This window comes from Penicillium expansum, assembly GCF_000769745.1.
Source record: "Penicillium expansum strain MD-8 chromosome Unknown contig147, whole genome shotgun sequence".
In the NCBI taxonomy this organism is placed as follows: Eukaryota; Fungi; Ascomycota; class Eurotiomycetes; order Eurotiales; family Aspergillaceae; genus Penicillium; species Penicillium expansum.
This window is the reverse complement of record NW_015971174.1, coordinates 181,452-203,036: the sequence shown is the minus strand read 5'-3', so window position 1 is coordinate 203,036 and position 21,585 is coordinate 181,452. Positions and strand designations below refer to the sequence as shown.

The following is a 21,585-nucleotide window of genomic DNA, read 5'->3' as shown; positions in this document are numbered from 1 at the left end:
TACATGGAGAGCACACCTCTAGCCGAACTTTCAAATGAACATCCGACGCCCAACACATTGATACCAGTCATATCGAACACGAACATGAAATGACGGTCAAAGAAGTGGGTTATGTGTGTAGTTGAAGGCAAACCAAGCTTATTCGCTGCCACATTCAGCCCCTATCCTATACCCCTGTCCTCGTAAGCCTATTCCAGTTAGACCATCGCCGTAGATCTATGCGCTGTGCGCCCTCTCTTTCTTTGTTTACATCTCGCGCCACAAAACCCCTCGTGAGAGTGTACGCATTGCGACCAAACAGTGCTAGCTAGCATCAGAATCCGGTGTTTCATGCATTGGGTATACAATTCAATCCTGGCCAGATCTTCCAGGTCGTCGATCTGCATCTAGCATTAAGGCGGCATGGGTAATATCCTAGTCGCCCCCCACGTGTGTTGATTAAAGCCACTTAGACGAGGGTACGGAGAACTCCGTAAAGGGGCTTTAGCTTGATATTGAGTCATGTATGCCGACAAAGTACAAACGCGATTGCCGATGGGCTAATTGGATCCCCTCCAATTCTATATCTGGAACTCTATAACATCCGCTAATTGAGAAAAGCAGATTACATTCTAGGATTTAGTCTATTGTATATCATATCCAATATTCAATACAAGCCAAGGGTCTCATCTAATCTAGCCCATAGCCTTAAAATGCACGCAAATCAACAGATGCAATCAATATACAATGACCATCAAAAAGAAAAGGGAATCAAAAAAATAGCAAGGCCTTTGAAAGTAATCATCACAACTCGTCCTTATCCTCCGCCGGCGGAGGCACAACCGGTCGCCCAGAATCCTTCGCCAAATCAACTCCAATCTTCTTGCGCCACTTCTCCCAAAGAGCGTGGAAGTCCTTCTCCATGCCGCTCTCCATCTGATCCGGCAAGATAACAGTATACTCAACAAACAGATTGCCCGTCTCATCATTCTCATCATGGTGGTCATGTAAATGACCCTCGGAGTAATGCGGCATACCCTCCCCGGCAATAGTCTCAACAGCCAATGGCTGCACGACCTCACCACGTCCACGTCCAAGACGAACAACATGTCCATCAAGATGCGTAAGATTGCGACTCCATCCACCCATCCACGCCTCGCGCAGCGAAAGAGTCTCCTTCCAGAAAAGATCCTTCCCCTTCCGTCGGAAGAACGTGCCATCAGTCTTCTCCTCCTCCTCTACCCCAAGCTCAGGCGCCTTCTCATCTAAAACAACAATCAAATCCCCAGCAATCCAGTCTGGACTCTCATCAGCCTCATTCTCAAACACAAGCCTAGTCCCCTTGCCCATCCCCGGCTCAATACTAGCACTGGTTTCAACCTGATTCCGAACAACTCGATTTCCCTCACAAATAGGGCAAGGATTTTTAATCTTCTTTCCCTGTCCATGGCACTTATCACACTGCATCTGCACCTGCTGGAACATCCCCGGCGCAAGCATATGTTTCTGAATAACCATACCACGTCCAGAGCACCGATCACAAGTCACAACCTCTCGGTCCTTGGATCCTGTCCCCTCGCACGAATCGCAAATCTGCTGCTTCTCAACGAGGAAGTTGATCTCGCGTCCATTATAGAAATCCCGAAGCGGCAGCGCCGCCCGCACTTCCATGTCCGGTCCGCGGCGGTGTCCAGGCGCGTGGCCGGAGTGTCCCCCCCCGCCAAAGAATCGAGAGAACATGTCGAATGGGTCGTGGTTGCCACCAGCTGCTCCGCCTTTGCGGTGCTGCTCCACCCCGTCGTGGCCGTATTGGTCGTATACTTTGCGCAGCGTGCTGGTCGAGAGTACATCGTAGGCATCTGCTATTTCAACGAATTTCTCGCGTGCCGTGTCATCGCCGCTGAGGGATGGGTTAGCAATTGCGCTGCGTGTAATGTGTACCATGTGCGGAGCAGTAAATAAAGCATGGAGAATCAGGAATAGTAGAATATTAACTGCACTCACGGGTTCTTGTCAGGGTGGTATTTCTTGCTTAGTGTTCTGTACGCGCGCTTGATGTCCCTCTCCGACGCAGACTTCGCGAGACCAAGCACTTTGTAGTAATCCTCGGCGGCGATTACAACGACGGAGAATAGCACCACCGCTAGCGCGACTAGGAATCGTAATAATTGCATTTCAGCGGAGCTGCGCGAGCAGCTGCTCGTGCGCTCGGGGGGATGTGGGGGAGCTTTTGTGTTTGTGTAGACTGAGGTATGTAGGTAGGTGAAGCTTTAAAGAGCTAAGGTTTTGGTGGGTTTGTTGTGATGTTTAATTATTCGACATGAAGTATGGAGTCGCTAGTAGCATAGGTGTTCTCCTCCGCCGAGCTTTATGCCAGAGAGTAAAGAATTAAAGATTGGAGGTGTTGGCTCCGCGGCTTCATGGGCTAGATCTACATTAGGTGGCCTAAAAGAGGAAAAATGTTTGACCGGGTCACGTGGAAGACTTTGTGCCCTGGAAAATAGTAAAAGCAATGAGGAACTATGTAGAGTAGAAAATTAGACTTCGATATAGCATAAGTACTTTCAATCGGAGAACATCATCTCCGAGAGCTTTCTTCATATGTGGTGCAGCTTTGTGTGGTCACACCGTCTGCTATGTCGTCCTTTTTCGTAGATATATATCGATGTGTAGAGATCGGCTAGAATGCTACATATATATTCGTCTTGATAATGTCCAAGTATTACATTTTCCATAGGAAAAACATATATGTTTTTAAATCACCCATTCTGACTCACATATACCAGTGCACCACGTAAACTTACTAGAAACAATACTATGTAAGCGGGCACGCCTAACGTGGGCGTGCCCATAGATGGGCCCTATCCTGAGGGCCATAGGCCTTTTTAGTAAGAAAATTTATATACCTTATAACTTACATTATTTATACTATTTAACTCTATATTTTTAAGTATTTAGTTTATAGTATTTATTTTGATATTTTAATAATATGTTATCTCCGCTATTTAAAAAAATATATTTATTGATTTCTATTTATATATTTACTAATACTATAGCTATTAATTATTATTATCTAGTTTAGTACTCCGTATACTTCCTTATACCTCTTCTAGGTTTGATAACGGATTATGTTGGATGCTAGGACAACATTACAAAGCTCGCCGAATACCTGCAAATGGCTTCCGTCTTACAGTTCGACATCTCAATTTATCGTTCAGTCTTGAAGATGAACCAGAAGACAAAGTGTGTGTTAGAACTGAACTATCCCCTATCGGAGAAAGACACCCTAACGTGTGGGCCATGGCAAGCCAAGAATAAGACCCCGGTGCTTGGTTGGCATTCCGGATTTCAGTGAAGGATAAAAATGGCAACGAGACCTCTGTGGTTTACCCTACTTCATGGTCCTTTCAATCATGCTGCAGTGCAAATGCCCTGGTGGAAGAACTCGAAGTCGATAGCTTTGTTGACATCTGCCAAAGGCCCCGAAGGTACATGTTCATCGATCGTAGGTGTCGGAGGATGATCGAAGCTCATCCGGTATTAAAAGAGTTTGTTGGCGGTGCATACACTGATGACAATGGAGAAGTGATCACAAAAACCGAGGGGAAAAGGAAACGACCGTGATGCTAAGAACTTCGTTGTGACACGATTGTGGTGGGATCTGACATACCTCCTGGTCCAATTCGATTTGGGTATTCCCAAGAATTAGTTTCGGTCCTAATAAATTGAGCGTTGCTCATTATTCTGATCTCTATTCCTATATTGCTTAGATTTAGCCCAAACGAGTTAGCATTCTTTACATATTTTAAAAAATATGTAGTTAAAATACCGGTTCTACATGAGGCCGTGATAGGCCCCGGGGTTGCTTCGGATTATGTCAAATAGGCACGAGCGTGCTCTGGATCTGGATCTGAATCTTACGTTCTTTTAATTCTCCGGTGTGATATCCTCGTTGCGTAAAGTGTCCCCTAACGAAGGCTGGAAGTATCTTGATATTGGCTCTTGGTGAGCAGCTAACAAACACACCAAGCGGCAGTTTGGCGGAGTGGTCTAACGCGCTAGACTGTGAGTACACCCCATCAGAAAGTGTTCCGGAGTCTTTACTAATCATGTAACAGTGAATCAACCCTCGAGTTATCTAGTCCATTCGTGGGCGCAGGTTCGAACCCTGCAACTGTCGATTTCTTTTTTTTTCTTTCTTTCGCTCTTCAAATACTTGTTCTTTCTAATTCCTATATCGATCTACTCCATAGATAGATAGGTCTTTGTGCTAATTTTTCTTTGGTTTGTGCGCTTCGCACGATTAGATGACCACAGCTCACAACTCAGGGGTTAGAAGCTGGGCTGTGCGTTGGAGCTTTATCTATACCAGGCCCAGGCTGTTATGAAAATTGCTGTGCCCCAAGTATTTGGGTGGAGTGCTACTGCCCAAAACACAGTGGGCGCGGAATACATTATTATGGAGGAGGCGACAGCATCCCAACTTGGGGCAGTGCGGGATAAAATGACTCCGGACTTAGAAATATTATGAGGAATATCGTGTCTATTGAGACCAAAATAATGCCAATATCATTTTCACAGTATGTGCTTGTTTGATTTACCTATTTGGGCGGGTACTAATTCGACCATCGGTCATGGAAGCATGTATTTTGTGAGTGACACAGTGGATGGGGCTGTCCCTGCTTAAACAAAAATAAAACCATCGGTTCTCCCATGTAGACCATGCACACTCGGGTACCGAGGTGTAGATGATAGCCAGAATCCCACATGTAACTGCTCGTCACGACCGATCTGAGTAATAATCAAGGTCTATATCTAGAATCTCTGTTACCCACTGGCCTCTGCGGTCCCATATCCCTAAAAATAAAAGAAAGAAAAGCAAAGAAAAGAAAAGCACCGATAGCCAACTCTTCCTCTGAATATGTAGGGCTAGGAGGTATGATTGCCCACCTATCAAGCTGACATATCTGGTTGAACGATACATCAAATCGCTCCTCATACGCCGTTCGAACAATTTTTCGAATCCTGTATTCGAAAGTTCTAGGATGGGAGACAACAAACATAGTCGCGTTGTAGGCCATATTGCTATCCTTGACATCGGACTCGAAGTCACCTAGAAGGAACAGGTATAGAAGCCGAAAAGCCGAGTCTCGTGCCGGGCTCTTGACATTTCGCTCATCCCAATCGTCCTTGCCACTTCTAAGCTCATCCATGATAGAGCGGACATTTCGTCCAGATAGGACGTCAACACAGAGGAATTCGAGGGTTTCGCAAAGAAGACGGTAGTCACCAAGCTTGGTTGGCATATGGCGAAAGAACTGACGAAAACCGTTTTTGATTCCCCTGTCGATCACATTGAAAAAAGGTATCTTGTCATGCGTGGGCAACTGGGCTGAATCTTGACCCGAGGACCGTTGGAACCTGAGATATGAATCAAAATATGGCATCTTTGTTACATCGATGGAGTATTCGACGCCTCCAACTAGGATTTGAACATGCTGTATTGCACCCCACCATGATCAGCCTATAATCATCAGATTGGTGATTGATTCTCTGGTGCTATACCTCCATGTAGTCCGTTAAGACACTCTGATACAGTGGATATTGTAGATGCCGTTTTATAGAGAAGGTCATATCTAGCTTTGCGGAAGATGGAATAACTTTGGAAAGCCGGAAAGCTTTCATTGCTATGCAGCTATCTCTATATAACTTCATGGAGACAAAGAACAATTAGAATCAGGGACAAAGAGAGGTCCGATAGACACTACCTGAGCAAACAGCAAACATCGCCTTAGTATAATCCGAAGTACTGGGGGTTTTGCTGAAGGGGATTCTAAGAGTAGTTTCGTTTCCTAACTGGGTAGAAGACACTTGTGTTATATCACCTATCTATCTCTGTAGCGTTACATATCAGGCTCTATTAGCGCTCTTAATTTGCTAGATAATTCCATAATAAAAGAAGCAAAAGTTGAGCACTAAAACAGAAAATAAAAGCCATCCAGCACAGACTGATATCCGGTGGCGTGTTCGGGTTCATCATAAAATCATAAAAACGCTGCTAACTAAGTAGAACAACTCCCCAACCTCCTAAATCAGATAAAAAAATGCAATCAGTGCTGCCCGGCAACATTAAAGATATCATTTTGCCAGGTATGACCAAGCCCACGCGTCTCATCCCCATTCTCAATAGCCTCCTGCGCACCTGTAGCCTCCTCATGCCAAGTCTTGACAATACTGCCGGGGGTATAAAGACCCTTAAAGACACCCTTCTTCAGCGGCTCAAGACCAATCCTAGTCTCGACATCCGAGTCAGCAGGTTTAAGACGGGCGAGGACAGCCCGCACAAAAGTTGCCAGATCCTGCGGGTTAGCAATGCGCGCAGCACGTAGTCGTTCACGAGCAAAGACTAGCTCGCGATTCAGCGCGAACGTCGCGGCAACAATCTCCTCTGCGATCTTCTTCTCCAGTACGCGTCGCACGAGATGTTTCAGCAATGGCTTGGTTAGCCATAGGAGGAATCTCCACTTGCTGCGCTTGACTGTGTAGTCGAGCTTATGGATGCAGACGCGAACGCCGCGCAAAGAGAAGATCTGCTCCAGGCTGCTGCGGCCGACTTCGATGTCTAGCGAGATGTCGATGCCGCGGCGGTCGAGGTAGAAACTTGCTATGCCTTCGTCTTTTAGGTGGAAGAAGCCTGTGTGGGTGCGGAACCAGTAACCGAAGTCCTCGGCGCTGATGTTTAGACCTTGGACGGTGACTGTGAAGGCTGTTTTCATGAGTGTTTCTGTGCGCTTGGAGTGGGTTTTTACCACGTCGATGTCATTGCGCGTGAGGAGATGCATGCGGTAGGGGAGGAAAGAGGAGAAGTTTACTGTGTGTCCGGGTTCAAGGATTAGGTTCTCAAGGAGGAGGTCCATTTCTGGAGCAGAGATCTCCAGGCGGGGGATTGGGATGTACTGGATTGCTCGGAGGAACACTGGGAGGAAGACGTTCACCAAGTCTGCTGGGAGGTCGGCCTTCTTGTCGTTGTAGGCGCCCCAGGCGCCCTGGTAGACCTTCTTAGTGGCATTGATTAACTTGGAGACGGCTGGGTCTTCCGGCACGGTTCTAAGTGTGCGTTTGGTCTGTGCTAGGAAATCGTCCACATCCTTTCGCAGGTTCGTCTCTGAGCCTACTTTGTCAGAGTGTTGTTTGAGTTCATCCAGCTTCTGCGGTGCCGAGTCGAAGAAATCGGGGTTGGTGAGCATGTCCTGCAACGAAGTTCCGACCTCTCCGAGCAGATTATCAAACTCGGGATCTTTGTTTGCATGGCGCAAGACATTATGAAACTTCTCCTGCAGCCGATCCCACTCTTCTGCACTACCGAATGACCGCAAGAGAATCCAGAATTCGTCGACCGCCCGCTTGAGGTCAGCATTGACTTCTAGGTCTTCTTGGGCGACCGAGGCAGTATTTTCTGCTACATCCGCGTAGATCTTAGCATAGCGTGCTACCAATTGAGCAAGCGTTGCCACCGAGTCAGAGTAATCCGTCCTCTCCCGAAGCTTTTGAACCGCCTGCTTCAGTCGGAACAGCAAGGTATCCCTCTCTCGGTCTGAAAGATGCTCCTTAGCGCTCTGCACGGCATCATGGCTTGTCTGAGCGATCCCTTCCCCGGCCACATCCGCAACATGTGCAATTTCCTCGTTCACCTCGGCCTTCGATAATGCATGCCCCTCATCAGCACCGGGACCCTGTAGCGCCCGCTCTTCTTCCTCGGACGGTTTGATTTGTTCCGCAACTCGCTTGGAGGTTTCAGCGAGGGAGTCGGCGGTATCAGCGAAGATTTGGCGGCCAACTGTAACGATGTCATCGACAAAAAGACGGAAATCGGCGTTAGTCAAAAGCAGACCCCCGACAGTACGGAAACTGTCATATGCTACGTGCAGGGGTTAGCGAGCCGTCATCATATTGTGATTTGCATGTGCCAAGCCCGTAAGCTGGGGAGTGGAAATGCGCGACCCACCAGCTTTAGTATCTGCCCGCGCCTTCACGTGGGTGGCCTGTCTCGAAATCCTTTCGCTATCCACCTCGATGCGTGAACGGGCCAGGCGCCACAGAAATTCCTGGAGCTGGTCTTGGCTGTTCTTCTGTTGTAGGAATTCGATGAAGACCTGGATCCACAGTCGACTGTCCCGCACTAGCTGGCGACCGACGCTGCCGATGTCCTGCTTGCGTAGGTTGAGGATGTCAGAAGCTAGGAGAGTGCGGAGGTTGGCGATGGTTTGTTCAGTTGTTGGCATATATCCCTCGGAGATGGCGCGGATCATCTGGTAGCTATGTAGCTTTTGATGGAGTTGTCGCTGACGGGAGGTGTCATCCTCGTAGCGAGGGAGAAGGGGCTCGGTCTCGGAGGGCATATTGAATAGGCCCTGCTGGACCGTGTGAGAAAACTAGTAATGTTTGAAGATGAAGCTAAATGAATGTGGAAGTTCTACGTAGGGGAGGAGTTAAGCTCGGGAACCTGTTTTGGGCACATGACGACACATCACTCGTACGGTGCAACATAAATGTTTGCTCTTGCTGTTTTGTTTAAGTACATTAAAGCGAGAATGTTTCTTGAATCTACTCTGTACCTCTCATTAATTAAGAAATGATCAAGCGACAGAAAGCTCTGAGGTAATTGAAATAATTGAAACCATTATGTAAAGAATCGATGATCCGCGATCTGGGGAAAGCTGTGGATTTAGCCGGGCCATTCACGTAGTTTTTACTCCGTAGGCAATGGCAATAGTTCCAATTAGATCGGGCTCATTTCGATGTTTACTTGATTTGATTCTCGATTTATTAATTTTGCGCTTTTAAATTGCGTAATTATTGACAGGGAGACCCTGATCTGCAGTAGAAAGGAGACAAAAAGCAAAAAATGTACATATATGCCTCATGTACGGAGCCCTTCGTAATCGAGAATGACATGTCCAGTGCATGAGCTCATTCACATTCTACGATGTACACCCACGCGAAAAATAGCCAAGCCCTTCCAAGCCTGCCCCAACGTTGGGAACTGCAGGTGAGAAAAAGCCCTGACGAGTTCGGAGATATGCATCCAATATGTACGCAGTAGAGCAGAGTATAGGAGTGAAGATTATTAATAGAAGCTTTACGCCTTACGCAGAGGTCCCAGGTTACCCGGACAAGGGGTCCAATCGGTGACGGGATATGAAATCCCTGGATTCCGAATTGTTTCTTCCGACAAAAGCTGAGTGGATGTGGTTCCAGACCTGACGATTGAAAAGCGTAGAATTGATGAAGGGGGGGGAAAAAAATAACGCAACCGTGCTGGAGAACATAAGTAATCAAAAACCCCTGTGTCGGCGACCGAGAGCCATTCAGAAGGCCGAATATCATCGTCAACGCGGCGGACTCGAAACAGGAGGCCTAAAAGTCTCACCGGAGAGCTTCCGATCGGAAGAGGTCTTTATATAAATTCCCTATCTATAGGTACAACGTGTATACCGTATGTTGTAGCAACATCAGATGTTTTTAGAGTGGCAGTCTCCCTCACCGAGTTCCGTTTTACGATTTACAATTTCCTTTTCCAATATCTTTTCTAGAAGACTTTTGAAGAATGTGAAGTTCAAATAAAAAATGGAAAAAAAAAAAGAAACAAAGAAAAATCCAATCAAATGGAAACACCGAATGGACATTAATTAGGGTATAGCTTCACTCCACTTCGGCACTATCTGCGGCTCTGGAAGCTCGTAGCTGTGGACTTGGGTGGAGACTAAGCACCAAAAAGGACTAGCGTTAACCCATGGCGTTTCCCTCCCCGGCTTTTGTAGCCAATCAGATTACAGTCTTTCATTATTCACAATTCTACTTGGTAGCTGTCATCACCAGTTCAAGGTCTACCGTGGAAATTCGAAATTTCTAACTCCGAGATACTCCAATTTCTCAATTTCTCAATTTCTCCTCTTCTCCTCTTCTCCTCTTCTCCTCTTCTCCTCCCCATCCCCAACTTCAACATGTGTGGAGGTACAAGCAGTGCAGCTCCCTGCGCAATGCTGGAATGAGAAATAAATCCCGCACTGATCATCCATGTAATTTCCATGTAAATTATGTGTCTCATTCAATTAATAGATAATACTCTTTTCCATATTCAACAATGATTTGACTGTGTCTCCGCATTTGTCGGAGTCGGCGCCTCCCCGTCTCCACACGGCGATACACTCTCCTTGCTGGATCTACTTCCCGAACAAAAAAAGTAATAAAAAATGAAAAACAAAAATAAAAATAAAAATAAAAAAAAGCTTTTGGAGGGATCCAGATTCCAGAAAGACTTTCATGCACAACGGTTCGCTGTCAACACCGAAAATGAATCCACATGGGTTATGACCCTCTCCTCCGTCCGACTCTTCCCGACTACAAATCATGACTCTTTTTTTACTATACTGTGTCGCCTTGACACGCGGTCCCGGTTAATTATCTGGCCATCCTCCTGTCGGAATGTCCATGATGTGCGCACGAACGTCTCAGGGCAAATTTAGTATGTTGTCTCGTGTACATAAAAACAGACTCGCATCTGCTCCCAAATCTTTTTCTTTCTATCATTCTACTTCTACTCCAACCTCGAAGTCCTCTCAGTCAATCACAATGGCTCGATACCCTTCACTGCCCTCTCAACAAAGCCGGCCGGTGCACGCCACCCCGGCTCCTTATGTGAACCACGCCTCGCCTTCGTAAGTCAATGATCAGCTCACCTACCTCAGACTTGCAATGGAGAGCAGTCACTAATACCTCTTTTTTTTTAGTGACGCCAACTATGATACCGCCAACCCTGCATACATTCGCAAGTACCTGCGCACATACGGCCTCACTCCTCCTCGCGCCGAGGGTTACGAAACACAAAAGACCCGATGCCTGGCTCAGCTGGGTCTGAAGAACACCCCCATCGATAAATTCCTATACCTCAGCACTCTGCGCAAGAATAATGTGCACCTGTTCTACCGTCTGGTGACAGACCACCTCAGGGTATGTTGAGCACCGAGACATGTGATTGGACCGGGACATGTGAAGAAACGAAAATTAACCATAATTGCAGGAAATGACTCCCCTGATCTATACCCCAGTGGTGGGCGAGGCCTGCCAACGGTGGTCCGAGATCTACCAACAGCCCGAAGGTACGTACCATATTGGAGATCATCTTCTCCGCAATTGGCTTTTTCTCCGCACACGAAATAGAACCGGAGACGCTAACAATCATTTTAGGTATGTACCTGAGCTGGGAGGATCGCGGAAATCTGGCTTCGGTCATCTCCAATTGGCCCGAGTCAAACGTTGAAATCACATGTATCACCGATGGCTCCCGCATCCTCGGGCTCGGTGATCTGGGCATCAACGGCATGGGTATCCCCATTGGAAAGTTGGCTCTCTACACCGCCTGTGCGGGTATTCGTCCCGAGGCCACCCTGCCTCTGACTCTCGATCTGGGTACTGGTAACAAGGCCCTCCGGGAAGACCCGCTTTACATGGGCAGCCGTCGCGAGAAGATCTCACCCGAAGAGGAGCGGGAGTTCTTGGACGAGCTGATGGCTGCTCTTACCGAGCGCTGGCCTGGGTAAGTGACTCTCACATGTCTTTCGGGAGATTTCCCTGTAACAACCACTAACAACGCTTCTCTAGTATCGTCATCCAATTCGAGGATTTCAAGAACCCCTTCCCCGCTCTTGAGCGGTACCGTGACTCGTACACCTGCTTCAACGATGATATCCAGGGTACTGGTGCTGTCATCCTTGGCGGTGTCATCAACGCTGTTAAGCGCTCCGGCCTGCCCTGCAAGGACCACCGCGCGGTGTTTTTCGGCGCCGGCAGCGCCGGTGTCGGTGTTGCTCGCCAGATTGTCGAGTTCTTCATGCGCGAAGGCATGACCGAGGACGAAGCCCGCAACTGCTTCTACCTCGTCGACACCAAGGGTCTTGTCACCGCTGACCGTGGTGACAAGCTCGCCGACCACAAGGTCTACTTCGCCCGCCGTGACAACAACGCTGAGCAGTACAAGACCCTCGAAGAGGTCGTTGACTACGTCAAGCCCTCCATCCTGATGGGTCTCTCCACCATGGGCGGCGTCTTTACCCCGGAGATCCTGCGCAAGATGGCTGACTGGAACACCGCCCCTCTCATCTTCCCCCTCTCCAACCCCTCTTCCAAGTCCGAGTGTGACTTCGAGACCGCTGTCACCCACACCGACGGCCGCTGCCTCTTCGCCTCCGGCTCCCCCTTCCCCAACTTCACCTTCACCAACTCCGCCGGTGAGACCCGCACTTACTACCCCGGCCAGGGTAACAACATGTACGTCTTCCCCGGTATCGGCCTCGGCAGCATCCTGTCCAAGGCCGTCCGCGTCACAGACAGCATGATCTACGCCTCTGGCGATGCCCTCTCCACTGCCCTCACTGGCGAGGAGCTCGAGCGTGGTCTGCTCTACCCTGACATCACCCGCATCCGCGAGGTCAGTGTCGTCGTCACCCGCAAGGTGATGCGCGCTGCCCAGGAGGACAAGGTGGACCGCGAGATCTCCCTCCGCTCTATGAGCGATGTTGAGTTGGACAACTGGATCAAGGCCCGCATGTATGACCCTCACACTGAGGTCCGCGCTCTGGAGCGTGAGGTCGGCCACCTTCTCTCCAGTCTGGGAACAATCTCCCCTCCCATCACGGCGAGTGGATCCCCGACTGAGGAGAAGAATGCCAAGCTGTAAGACTTGATCTTTTTTTTATTATCTTGATCTCGGCTTTGCACACTGCATTTTGTTTGCAACACAAAAAGAGCATCCGCTCTAATCCGTCAGCGCTTAGGATCTCTACGTGATGGACTTGCATGTCACTTTTGACTTCATATTTCCCCTTTTGGTTTCGAGCGCACTTTTGTTATTTTTTTTTCCTTCCCTACCTATTTTCGGGTTGGACACGAACTTCTTTTTCCCTGATTGAATACCCAGCACTTATTTTTTTTGGTTTTTGGCTTGCATTTTGGGGTTATAGCATCTTGGGGATAGTTAGCAGTTAGCTCCTATTGCCATATGAATGAACAAATTTAAAAATCACTTACACTATCCCATTACCCTACTACTAGCCTCCATATTATCTGCAATTTAGCTTGTCCACGGGTTGATTTTGTCTGATTGTTCAAAATCTAGAAGCTCCACATATACAGAGCTCGCAACATCTTCCCTTGTCAATTAACAACAATAATGGCGACACTGATAGTCAACTAATCAAACCACCCAAGCACACTCGAAAGTTCCAACCGGATGAACTCAACCCCCGACTTTCCCAATCCACATTTCTTCAATGTGGAACCCCGGCCCTGAAGACTCCACAATCTTCAGACGCGGACATCAATCCCTCCGCAGCGGCGAGATGACTAAACGTTAAATTTCCGAGCCCTGGTTTCTCAGGTACATGGGCTTTGAAAGCAAATTTATGTTCTGACAAATTTTGACAAAGCTGTCTTTTCATTCTTTGCAGTTTTCTTATTTAGATTCGGTGGTATAGAGGTATGTCTGCCCTTTGAGTTGTGAGAATTGAGACTAACATCAATGACAGCGTGTTTAATATCTGTTGGACTTTAATACCTACATCACCAATTGCATTAGACTGTATAATTTACATTGCATATATTGATCGCATACGAAGCTGCATATACACCATGCCATCTCCACTCGCAGACCCCGTCAAGCTCCCATGTGGACTCGTTTTGCCGAACAGGCTGAGCAAGGTACAAATCACATGCAATGTTCACGCCAAATGGCTATGCATAAATGAAACTAACGTCCTTTTAGGCCGCAATGGCTGAGATGATAGCCAAAACGAATCAGCCGACAACCGCCCTGGCTGATGCCTATGAGCAATGGTCGGACGGCGGATGGGGGAGTATCCTTACAGGTAAGATCTAATGCTGTCATGTTAAGGTTGAGACTTCAATGGCAAATGCAGAACTCTCAAGCCCTAAACATGACCCAATTCCACACTACACCATCAAAATATGACCCGACAAGCAAACCCAATCTAACGCCTCCCTAGGAAACGTCCAAGTCGACGTAAACCACATGGGCGGTCCCTACGATCCAGCCATACACAGCGAATACATTGACAGCAAGACCAACAGCGCCCTAGTCGCGGAATGGAAGAAATACGCCGACACCTGCCAAAAACACGGCACACCAGCCATTGCACAGATCTGCCATCCAGGTCGGCAGTCCTTCCGCGTTTCAGGCTACCGTGGTATCTTTGCGCAGACGCTCGCGCCTAGCGCTATCCCTATGAAGGTCGGAGATAGCTACCTCGAGAGTTTGATTGGGTATTTGGTTTGGTCTAAGCCCAAGGAAATGACCACTCAGGATATTGAAAGAGTTATTCGGCAGTTTGTTGATACTGCGAGACTTATGGCGGATGCTGGGTTCTCGGGTATTGAGTTGCATGGTGCGCATGGGTATTTGATTGGTATGTTTTTATATTGTTTTTGGATGGTTGACTTGATGATCTTTGTGCTAATGGTTCGTCTATTTAGACCAATTCCTCAACAGCAAGGTATGACACTCTCGGCCCCCCATCAAACTAGCAACACCATTATTCAAACCAACACTAACTCCAATCCCAGACAAACCTCCGCACAGATGCCTACGGCGGCACACCCGAAAAGCGCGCGCGCTTCGTCCTAGAAATCCTCTCCCAGACACGCAAAGTCGTACCAGCAAACTTCGCAATCGGCATCAAGCTAAACTCCGCTGACCACAGCTCCGCAACCTTCGAAGAAACAATGACCCAAATCGCCCTCCTAGCCGAAGCCGGTATCGACTTCATGGAAATCTCCGGTGGCAGCTACGAGGACCCAAAAATGATGGGCTATGGCAAAGCCAATCCGGCCGCAGCACCGAAATCAGCACGCACCGCCGCGCGCGAGGCCTTCTTCCTCGAGTTCTCGAAGGAGGTGCGACAGCGCCATACTGGGCTCGTTCTTATGTTGACTGGTGGGTTCCGCACGCGTGCTGGCGCTGAGGCTGCTATTAGGGATGATGCTTGTGATCTTGTTGGTATTGGACGGCCGGCCGCTATCAATCCCAGATTCCCCCATCTGTTGCTTGATGAGAGTGTTAGTGATGAGGAGGCGCAGTTGGTGTTGAATAAGGTGGCTGTGCCGTGGTATACGCGCTTCTTGCCGTTGCATCTTATTGGGGCTGGGGCTGAGAGTGTAGGTTTTCTTCTTTCTTTCTTTTCTTTTTATGGGGATTGAGTGGTTTGCTGACTGGTTTTATAGACGTACTATTCTGCGCAGATTCAGAAGTTGGCGAAGGGGATCGCTGGTATTGCGCCTTCTTGGTAGAGTATGATAATTCTTTGGATATGTACGGCAGGTTCTAGACGCCATGGCGCCAACCGGGTTTTTGCCAGGCAGATAATTAACATAGTGCGAAGGCAGTAATGCCTTAGAAAATGGGTACTAATCATGACACTATTCATACCTACATGAACCCTAGAATTTCCTTATTTCATATTATACCCTTCAGACAAAGAATTAGAAGTAACTCTTTATCTTTAAGATTAGCTTAGATGATAACGGTTTAAAGTTGTAGATAGAGCTAGAGGTTTAACTAAACTTAGTACGCGCTTTCGAATTTCCTAAGCTTAGAGGCGCCTTTAAATAGCATAATAAGCGGTTTAAATACTATAGGTAGTTTATAGAAATATATATATGTCTAAAAAGATATTACAAGGCCGCAAACACAGCCGACGATTTGTGTAAGAATAAAAGGGGAAGTGGAAGAAGCCGAGGAATCTTAGAGGTCCCTAGGGTTGAGTATATAGGTAAGAGCAAGCCGGTAAAATAGGCAGTAAATAAAATATATGGTTAGCACGATGAGCTGTATGAGCAAATATTTCAGATAATTCCTCTGGGCTTTAATGTAATTTGATTGCAAGCAGACACAACCTGTTTGCCCAATGAATTTACCTTAAAAGTCAGGCCAGCTTCTTCATGCGTTTGCTATTCCCTCTCTCTTTGCCTCCTTTTTCTCATCCTCCGGTTATTGAACACACCTTGCGGGACCTCTCCCACATCCATCAATACCCTGGAATTTGTCAATACCCTTGACTTGCCCAAATGGACTTTATCGTGTACGTGTTCTGCCTTTCCTTAACATTTTTCAGCTGCTTCTCTGGTGTATATCCTGGTTGTTGTGACTGTATCCAAGGCTAATGCGTTACAGCTTTTAAAAGGGGGTTGACGTGACCGCCAGTAAGATATTCGACGTGAGGGTGGCTTTTGCTACGTGGAGAGTTCGTCTCCCATGATATCTCGCAAAAAGAACACTGATTCGACGAAACCGAAGCAACGAGTGGCTACTTACGGAGATTACACACCCGAAGTGCCCGCATCTGACATTATTCAAGCACTGGAACAGTCCGTCTTGGGTATAGAAAAGATCCTCCTATAAATGATTTTAAAATCAAAAATGAGGGATGCACAGTATCTCTTTGGTGACCAGGCATGACATCTTGGTAAGGGAGAGGGAGTCACCACCCGCCATCCCATATTTCCAACTTCTCCAAGACAATCTCTAGATAGACACACCATCATACCTCTCATTGTGTCTCTGCTAGCCAGACACAAACAATTATCTGAATCTGCAATCCATGCATACTGCCACAGTCTTTTCTTATCCCCAGAATATCGTGTTGAGTTCATTCCCCGACAAGAGGACTTTGTCGGTATCAGTGTTCAATTCTAAGCAATATTAAATGAGTAGATCTAGTATTATTATTCTAGATTACATGCCATCGTAAAGCTCCGTTAAATATAATCAAAATATAATCAGTGTACTATTAGATCGTTTCTTCTTCTTCCTCAATAGGAAATAACCGCAACTGTTTCAACTTCTCCTGTTCCTTCAAGTGCCCTAGTTGTTGATGAAGAGCATCATTTCCCTGGACCAATCTTTGTATCCACAATGCAGCCTCCTCCAGAACATATTTCCTCGTGTACTCCTGTTTCTCAAGCCCTGGCACAATGCGACAAAGTTCCTTATATCGGTCTCTAACAAGCTCCCTTCTCTTCTTTTCCGATCGACAGTGGCACAGTTTCTGTCCCGGCTTTTGTACACATTTTCTCTTCTTTTGCCCAGACCGATTCCTGGCTTTGACACAACTTGCTCGTTGTGTGCATTCGGTATCATCTGGGGAGAGAATTTGGCCTTGGCTCGATTGGGATAAGGATGGCGAGGATGGTGTTTCGGAGAGTCTTTCGTTTTGTGGGATCATTGAGGGCTGGAACATGGGAAGTGTGAACCCATCCAGTTGCGATGGACTCAGTATAGGCTTTTGAGATGGCTCATCCATGCTTTCGGGAATATTAAAACCAATATCCATCGTGACACAGAAACTGGCCATGTTCCGCATCAGGTTCTGCACGAGCCGCTCCTCTGTCCAGGTGCCGATGGGGCTAGAGTAGCCGTGATAGCAGAAGCTGGGATCTGACCCCCATTGGAGACCTTCTTCGGTGGGCCGTTGTTGTCGGGAGATTGGTTGAGGGTTGTCGGCTTGCCAGGGACAGTGGCGTGAAAGGGTATTATGGTCCAATTGAAACATCTGATTTTCGTTTTCCATTTGAGGTTCTGGCAAATATTGATGCCTTTGCCTTTGGAACATATTCGGGATCAGGTTGTATTTAGTTGAAATTATACTTTGGGTTTTTGATGTTTGTGAGTCTGGTTTTGATCTTCTGGTATCGGGCTTCGGGGAACGACAACAGCGATATGTAACAGCACTTGATTTGGTTGTTGGATAAAAGGGGAAAGTGAAGGGGAATAGCTTTATCCTATTATTTGAAACAAGTATCCTTGTTAATGAGGCAGCAGGGATCTCTACGTCAATTCCGGAATGCACCCGGCATAGTATTTGCGGATCCGCAACCGCACTGCATCCGCAATATGTCCGCAACAGCGAAATGATTGGCTAAATTGACTCGCTGCATTTTCAAGGTTCTCTCTGCATATATCCCCTGAACTGTGTAGCTATAGATGTAGTGATGTAATATTCAGTTGGTTGTTTAACAAGTATTCCTCTCTCAACGCCTCCACCTGTCTACAAAGTAGAAACAAACCGGGTGCATCCCGGGTCTCCACGTATGATGTCGATCCAAAAAATTGGACCCAGGAGCCCAATTATAGCACTCAGGGTTCAGGGTTCACTAGTCTTGATTATAAGACAAAACAGGAACCCTTTTCTCCATTTTTCTATTTTATCTCGGGCAAATTTCACGAGGTATGGATTGACACGTGACTAGGTCTCCGGGTGCATTCCGGACACAACAGTCCCGGGATTGTTCCACTCCTTTTCCCTTTCCCAAGGAGGAACTGCACCACGCGCCCTTTCTTTCGGTCACCATCCGGAGCACCAATCAAATATTGCAGAGGCAATACTGTGGGTCGCATATACCCCTAGCGGTAGCTTGTAGGAGGGCTGTCAAACAGATGCCTCCCAAAGGTGGAATTACTAAACGAGAGCCACCGCGGCGTCGCAAGATTGCCTTGGCCTGCGAGTCATGCCGAGATAAAAAGGTCAGGTGCGATGGTATAAAGCCAATTTGTGGCCCATGCGCTCGACGCTCGTATACCGTTGATCAATGTGTATACAAGCTGGATAATGCAAGGTCTGCCAGCAACGATGAATACTTGAAGATTCTCCATGATCGTATTCGAGAGCTTGAAGACATATGTGTAAAAGGAGGGGTTGCTATGCCACCTGGGCCTTCACAACATGGAGACTACAGGGCATCCCAAAGTCAAAGTCACATGGGTGAAGACATGGATCTGGATCATCTGGACCCAGAATCCAGGACATCTGTGGCTGCAGAAGGGCTACTAGGGCTGGGCTCCACCCATATACCATCTGGACCAAGTCCTTTGTCTTCAACGCCTATTTTTCAACCGCCGAGATTTCCCGCGCAGAGAAATCGACCGGAAGCTGGGCGCTATAGATCTCCACATGCGGCACATCTGTCTCCTAAATCTGCCCACCCACGAGCAGGCAGTATATATCCTCCACCGTCTCTCAACCCTAACGGTAATGTCACCGCTATGGGTGCAATATCTGTAGCAGAAGACGATCCAGGCACAGACTCTCCGCAGGAGCAGCAATACTATGGGAACTCTTCGGTGGCCTCTTTTATGCGTCTTGCAGGAGAGTCCATGCCTTTGCAGTCGTATATGTCAGCTCTGCAAGGCAACAAGAATGAGTCTTCGAGAACCCAGGGCCCTGATACAGGGATTTGGCGAGATGTAGGCCATCCCTCAGTAGATCTTCGGTTCGATGATTTCTCCTTGCCTCCTCGATCTCTGGCAGACCATCTTCTCGAGTGTTACTGGGACAGAGTACATTGTCTATTCCCATTTTTGCATCGCCCCAGTTTTGAGCAGGCATATGAAAATCTCTGGGAATCCGACAAGGCAACCAAGCCCGAGTTGCCACAACTCAATATCGGACTCGGGGGCGCATTTGATTGCGGTCCCAATTCAATTGTCTTCCATTGCGCACTCAATGCCATCTTTGCTTTGGGTTGCTATTTCTCTGATATTCCGCCTGCGGACCGAGAGGCTGCGGTTTATTCGTTTTTCCTTCGCTCCAAGCGATTTGTAAATCTTGATCTTCTGGACTTAGGCACTATCGGCGTGGTTCAAACGCTTCTAATTATTTCACTTCTTCTTCAGAGCACTCCTTATCCAAATCGGTGCTGGAATGCAGTTGGACTGGCGTGTCGAGCTGGTCAAGGACTCGGATTACACGAGACAACCACACACGCCTCGAACAAACCTCTGGAGACAGAGATACGACGGCGTACATGGCATAGCTGCGTCATTATGGACATGTTGGTGCAATCTTTTTTTTCAAAGCTTTTCTGAAGACATAGCTAACTAAGAAAATAGGATTGTGAGCATGACACATGGAAGACCGAGCATGACCTCTCATATCTCACCGTTGCCTCTGCCTGCAATGGGAACGGACTCCCAAGAAGCCGATCCTTGTGAGCTTAGCGGACAACCCTGCGATCACAAGTTGGGGTATATGACGTTCTACGTTTCAACTATTGAATTATACAAAATCCTCGAGTCTATTCTATCCGAGGTCTATAACGCTTGGCAGAGTCGATCGAATAGCGCTCGCACCAGTTTGCTGCGGAGCTCCAAGCTCTGTAGCCTGGATGTGTTGATGGAGCTTGACGATAAACTTACCGCCTATGAGACTAGCGTGCCCCAACCCTTGAATTGGACAGATGAACCATCGCTGCATCGCCCAGGTAGTGGCAATGCGTCGATATTCAAGCGCCAGCAGAACGTGTTGCGTGCGAGGTAATTCATCTTTCCGGCTTTTGAGTTGCAATGTCTAACTAAAAGAAAAACTTAGATTCATCCACCTACGCCTCCTGTTATATCGCCCCATGTTTACTCAGCTCTGCTCTGATGAGCGAGCAGGCTCATCACGTCGCTCTGATGTACAACCCGCCGAGAAAAACATAATCTACTCGTCGGTCTTCTCAAAATGTGCCGCCTCCTGCGTCATGGCAGCCATAGACCTGGTCTCACTTGTTCACGAGACGTATCGAACAACTGTAACCGATGCATGGTGGTACAATGGATTCTGTTCGTGACCGATCCCGCTCATTGTTATTCATGCTCATAAATTAACATGTACTAGACACATCGACTGCAGGGTTTATCCTGATAATGTCATACTCATGCCATTCTATCCGGGAGCAGGTTGATTCACAAATCGTGGATGAGAGTTGGCGCAAGTGCGAAGAGATATTGGCTTTTATGGCCATGTTCAGTCTGTCTGCACGCAACTCATTGCAGTTCTTGCAAGTGACGCACCAGCATATTATGCAAAACTACTCAGGTTCGTTGTTGATGGATCTTTACTGGATACAGGCTAATTCTCGTATAGCTACTTGTCGGCCTAGTGATTCTTCCTCGTTAATTCCTACTCAGCTGCACCAAAGAGGCAATCAACAACAGAATCGACCCGATTTGTCATCGCAGCATACCGAGCCGATGTCAGATGAACACAATCCCCGTCATGAGCCCAATAACATGGATATTAATCTTTTTACAACTTGGGATGAGATGGGATCGGGTCAGGAAGAGTTTGGATTCCTTGGGAGATTTGATTTGCCTGATCTTGCAAGCTGGTTTACGGATATACCCCCTTGAACATATCGCAAACTTGAATTTTCTTTTTTCAAAAATCTACAAACCGAGCCATCAGACCAGGTTGATACTAGTCGACTACTTCGCATGAACGCCATTAGATTTGACATCCAAAAAGGTCAGCGAAACACCGAGCAAGCAGGAAACTGCGCTTAACGGGCTTAATATATCCAGACATAACCTATGTTAAAAACAACGGTCCAATTTCCCAATCTAGTGAGGCTCAAATTTTGCGACCTCTTATTGCTCTTCTCCCAAATGCCGCGAAACAACCAGGCAAAGCCCCCATGCCTTAATAGATATATCTTAGAAAATGAAATGGTATCTGCCATATTAATCAGAATAAAAGGGTATCATCTTCCATCTCT

General features: G+C 47.4%; 6 protein-coding genes across 6 annotated transcripts; 3 read left to right on the top strand and 3 right to left on the bottom strand.

Annotated features, from left to right (window-relative positions):
* Positions 1 to 783: 783 nt before the first annotated feature.
* PEX2_046210 (uncharacterized protein) lies at positions 784 to 2,153 on the bottom strand (the record flags this gene model as incomplete). The annotated part of the gene is made up of 2 exons (XM_016741896.1): positions 784 to 1,903; positions 1,984 to 2,153. The coding sequence occupies 2 exons, from the start codon at positions 2,151 to 2,153 to the stop codon at positions 784 to 786; spliced, it is 1,290 nt and encodes a 429-aa protein (XP_016603126.1).
* Positions 2,154 to 6,089: 3,936 nt separating this feature from the next.
* Positions 6,090 to 8,378, bottom strand: PEX2_046200 (uncharacterized protein; the record flags this gene model as incomplete). Its single annotated transcript, XM_016741895.1, has 2 exons — positions 6,090 to 7,897; positions 7,985 to 8,378. 2 exons carry the CDS (start codon positions 8,376 to 8,378, stop codon positions 6,090 to 6,092), a joined length of 2,202 nt encoding a protein of 733 aa, XP_016603125.1.
* A 2,233-nt stretch (positions 8,379 to 10,611) lies between these two features.
* On the top strand, positions 10,612 to 12,715 carry PEX2_046190 (Malic enzyme, NAD-binding; the record flags this gene model as incomplete). The annotated part of the gene is made up of 5 exons (XM_016741894.1): positions 10,612 to 10,697; positions 10,770 to 10,989; positions 11,060 to 11,138; positions 11,227 to 11,575; positions 11,641 to 12,715. 5 exons carry the CDS (start codon positions 10,612 to 10,614, stop codon positions 12,713 to 12,715), a joined length of 1,809 nt encoding a protein of 602 aa, XP_016603124.1.
* Positions 12,716 to 13,665: 950 nt separating this feature from the next.
* On the top strand, positions 13,666 to 15,339 carry PEX2_046180 (NADH:flavin oxidoreductase/NADH oxidase family protein; the record flags this gene model as incomplete). The annotated part of the gene is made up of 6 exons (XM_016741893.1): positions 13,666 to 13,734; positions 13,799 to 13,901; positions 14,040 to 14,459; positions 14,527 to 14,546; positions 14,617 to 15,207; positions 15,274 to 15,339. The coding sequence occupies 6 exons, from the start codon at positions 13,666 to 13,668 to the stop codon at positions 15,337 to 15,339; spliced, it is 1,269 nt and encodes a 422-aa protein (XP_016603123.1).
* Positions 15,340 to 16,838: 1,499 nt separating this feature from the next.
* PEX2_046170 (basic helix-loop-helix domain-containing protein) lies at positions 16,839 to 17,618 on the bottom strand (the record flags this gene model as incomplete). Its single annotated transcript, XM_016741892.1, has 1 exon — positions 16,839 to 17,618. One exon carries the CDS (start codon positions 17,616 to 17,618, stop codon positions 16,839 to 16,841), a length of 780 nt encoding a protein of 259 aa, XP_016603122.1.
* A 1,187-nt stretch (positions 17,619 to 18,805) lies between these two features.
* On the top strand, positions 18,806 to 21,220 carry PEX2_046160 (fungal specific transcription factor domain-containing protein; the record flags this gene model as incomplete). Its single annotated transcript, XM_016741891.1, has 5 exons — positions 18,806 to 19,878; positions 19,937 to 20,359; positions 20,415 to 20,650; positions 20,706 to 20,906; positions 20,955 to 21,220. 5 exons carry the CDS (start codon positions 18,806 to 18,808, stop codon positions 21,218 to 21,220), a joined length of 2,199 nt encoding a protein of 732 aa, XP_016603121.1.
* Positions 21,221 to 21,585: the final 365 nt, after the last annotated feature.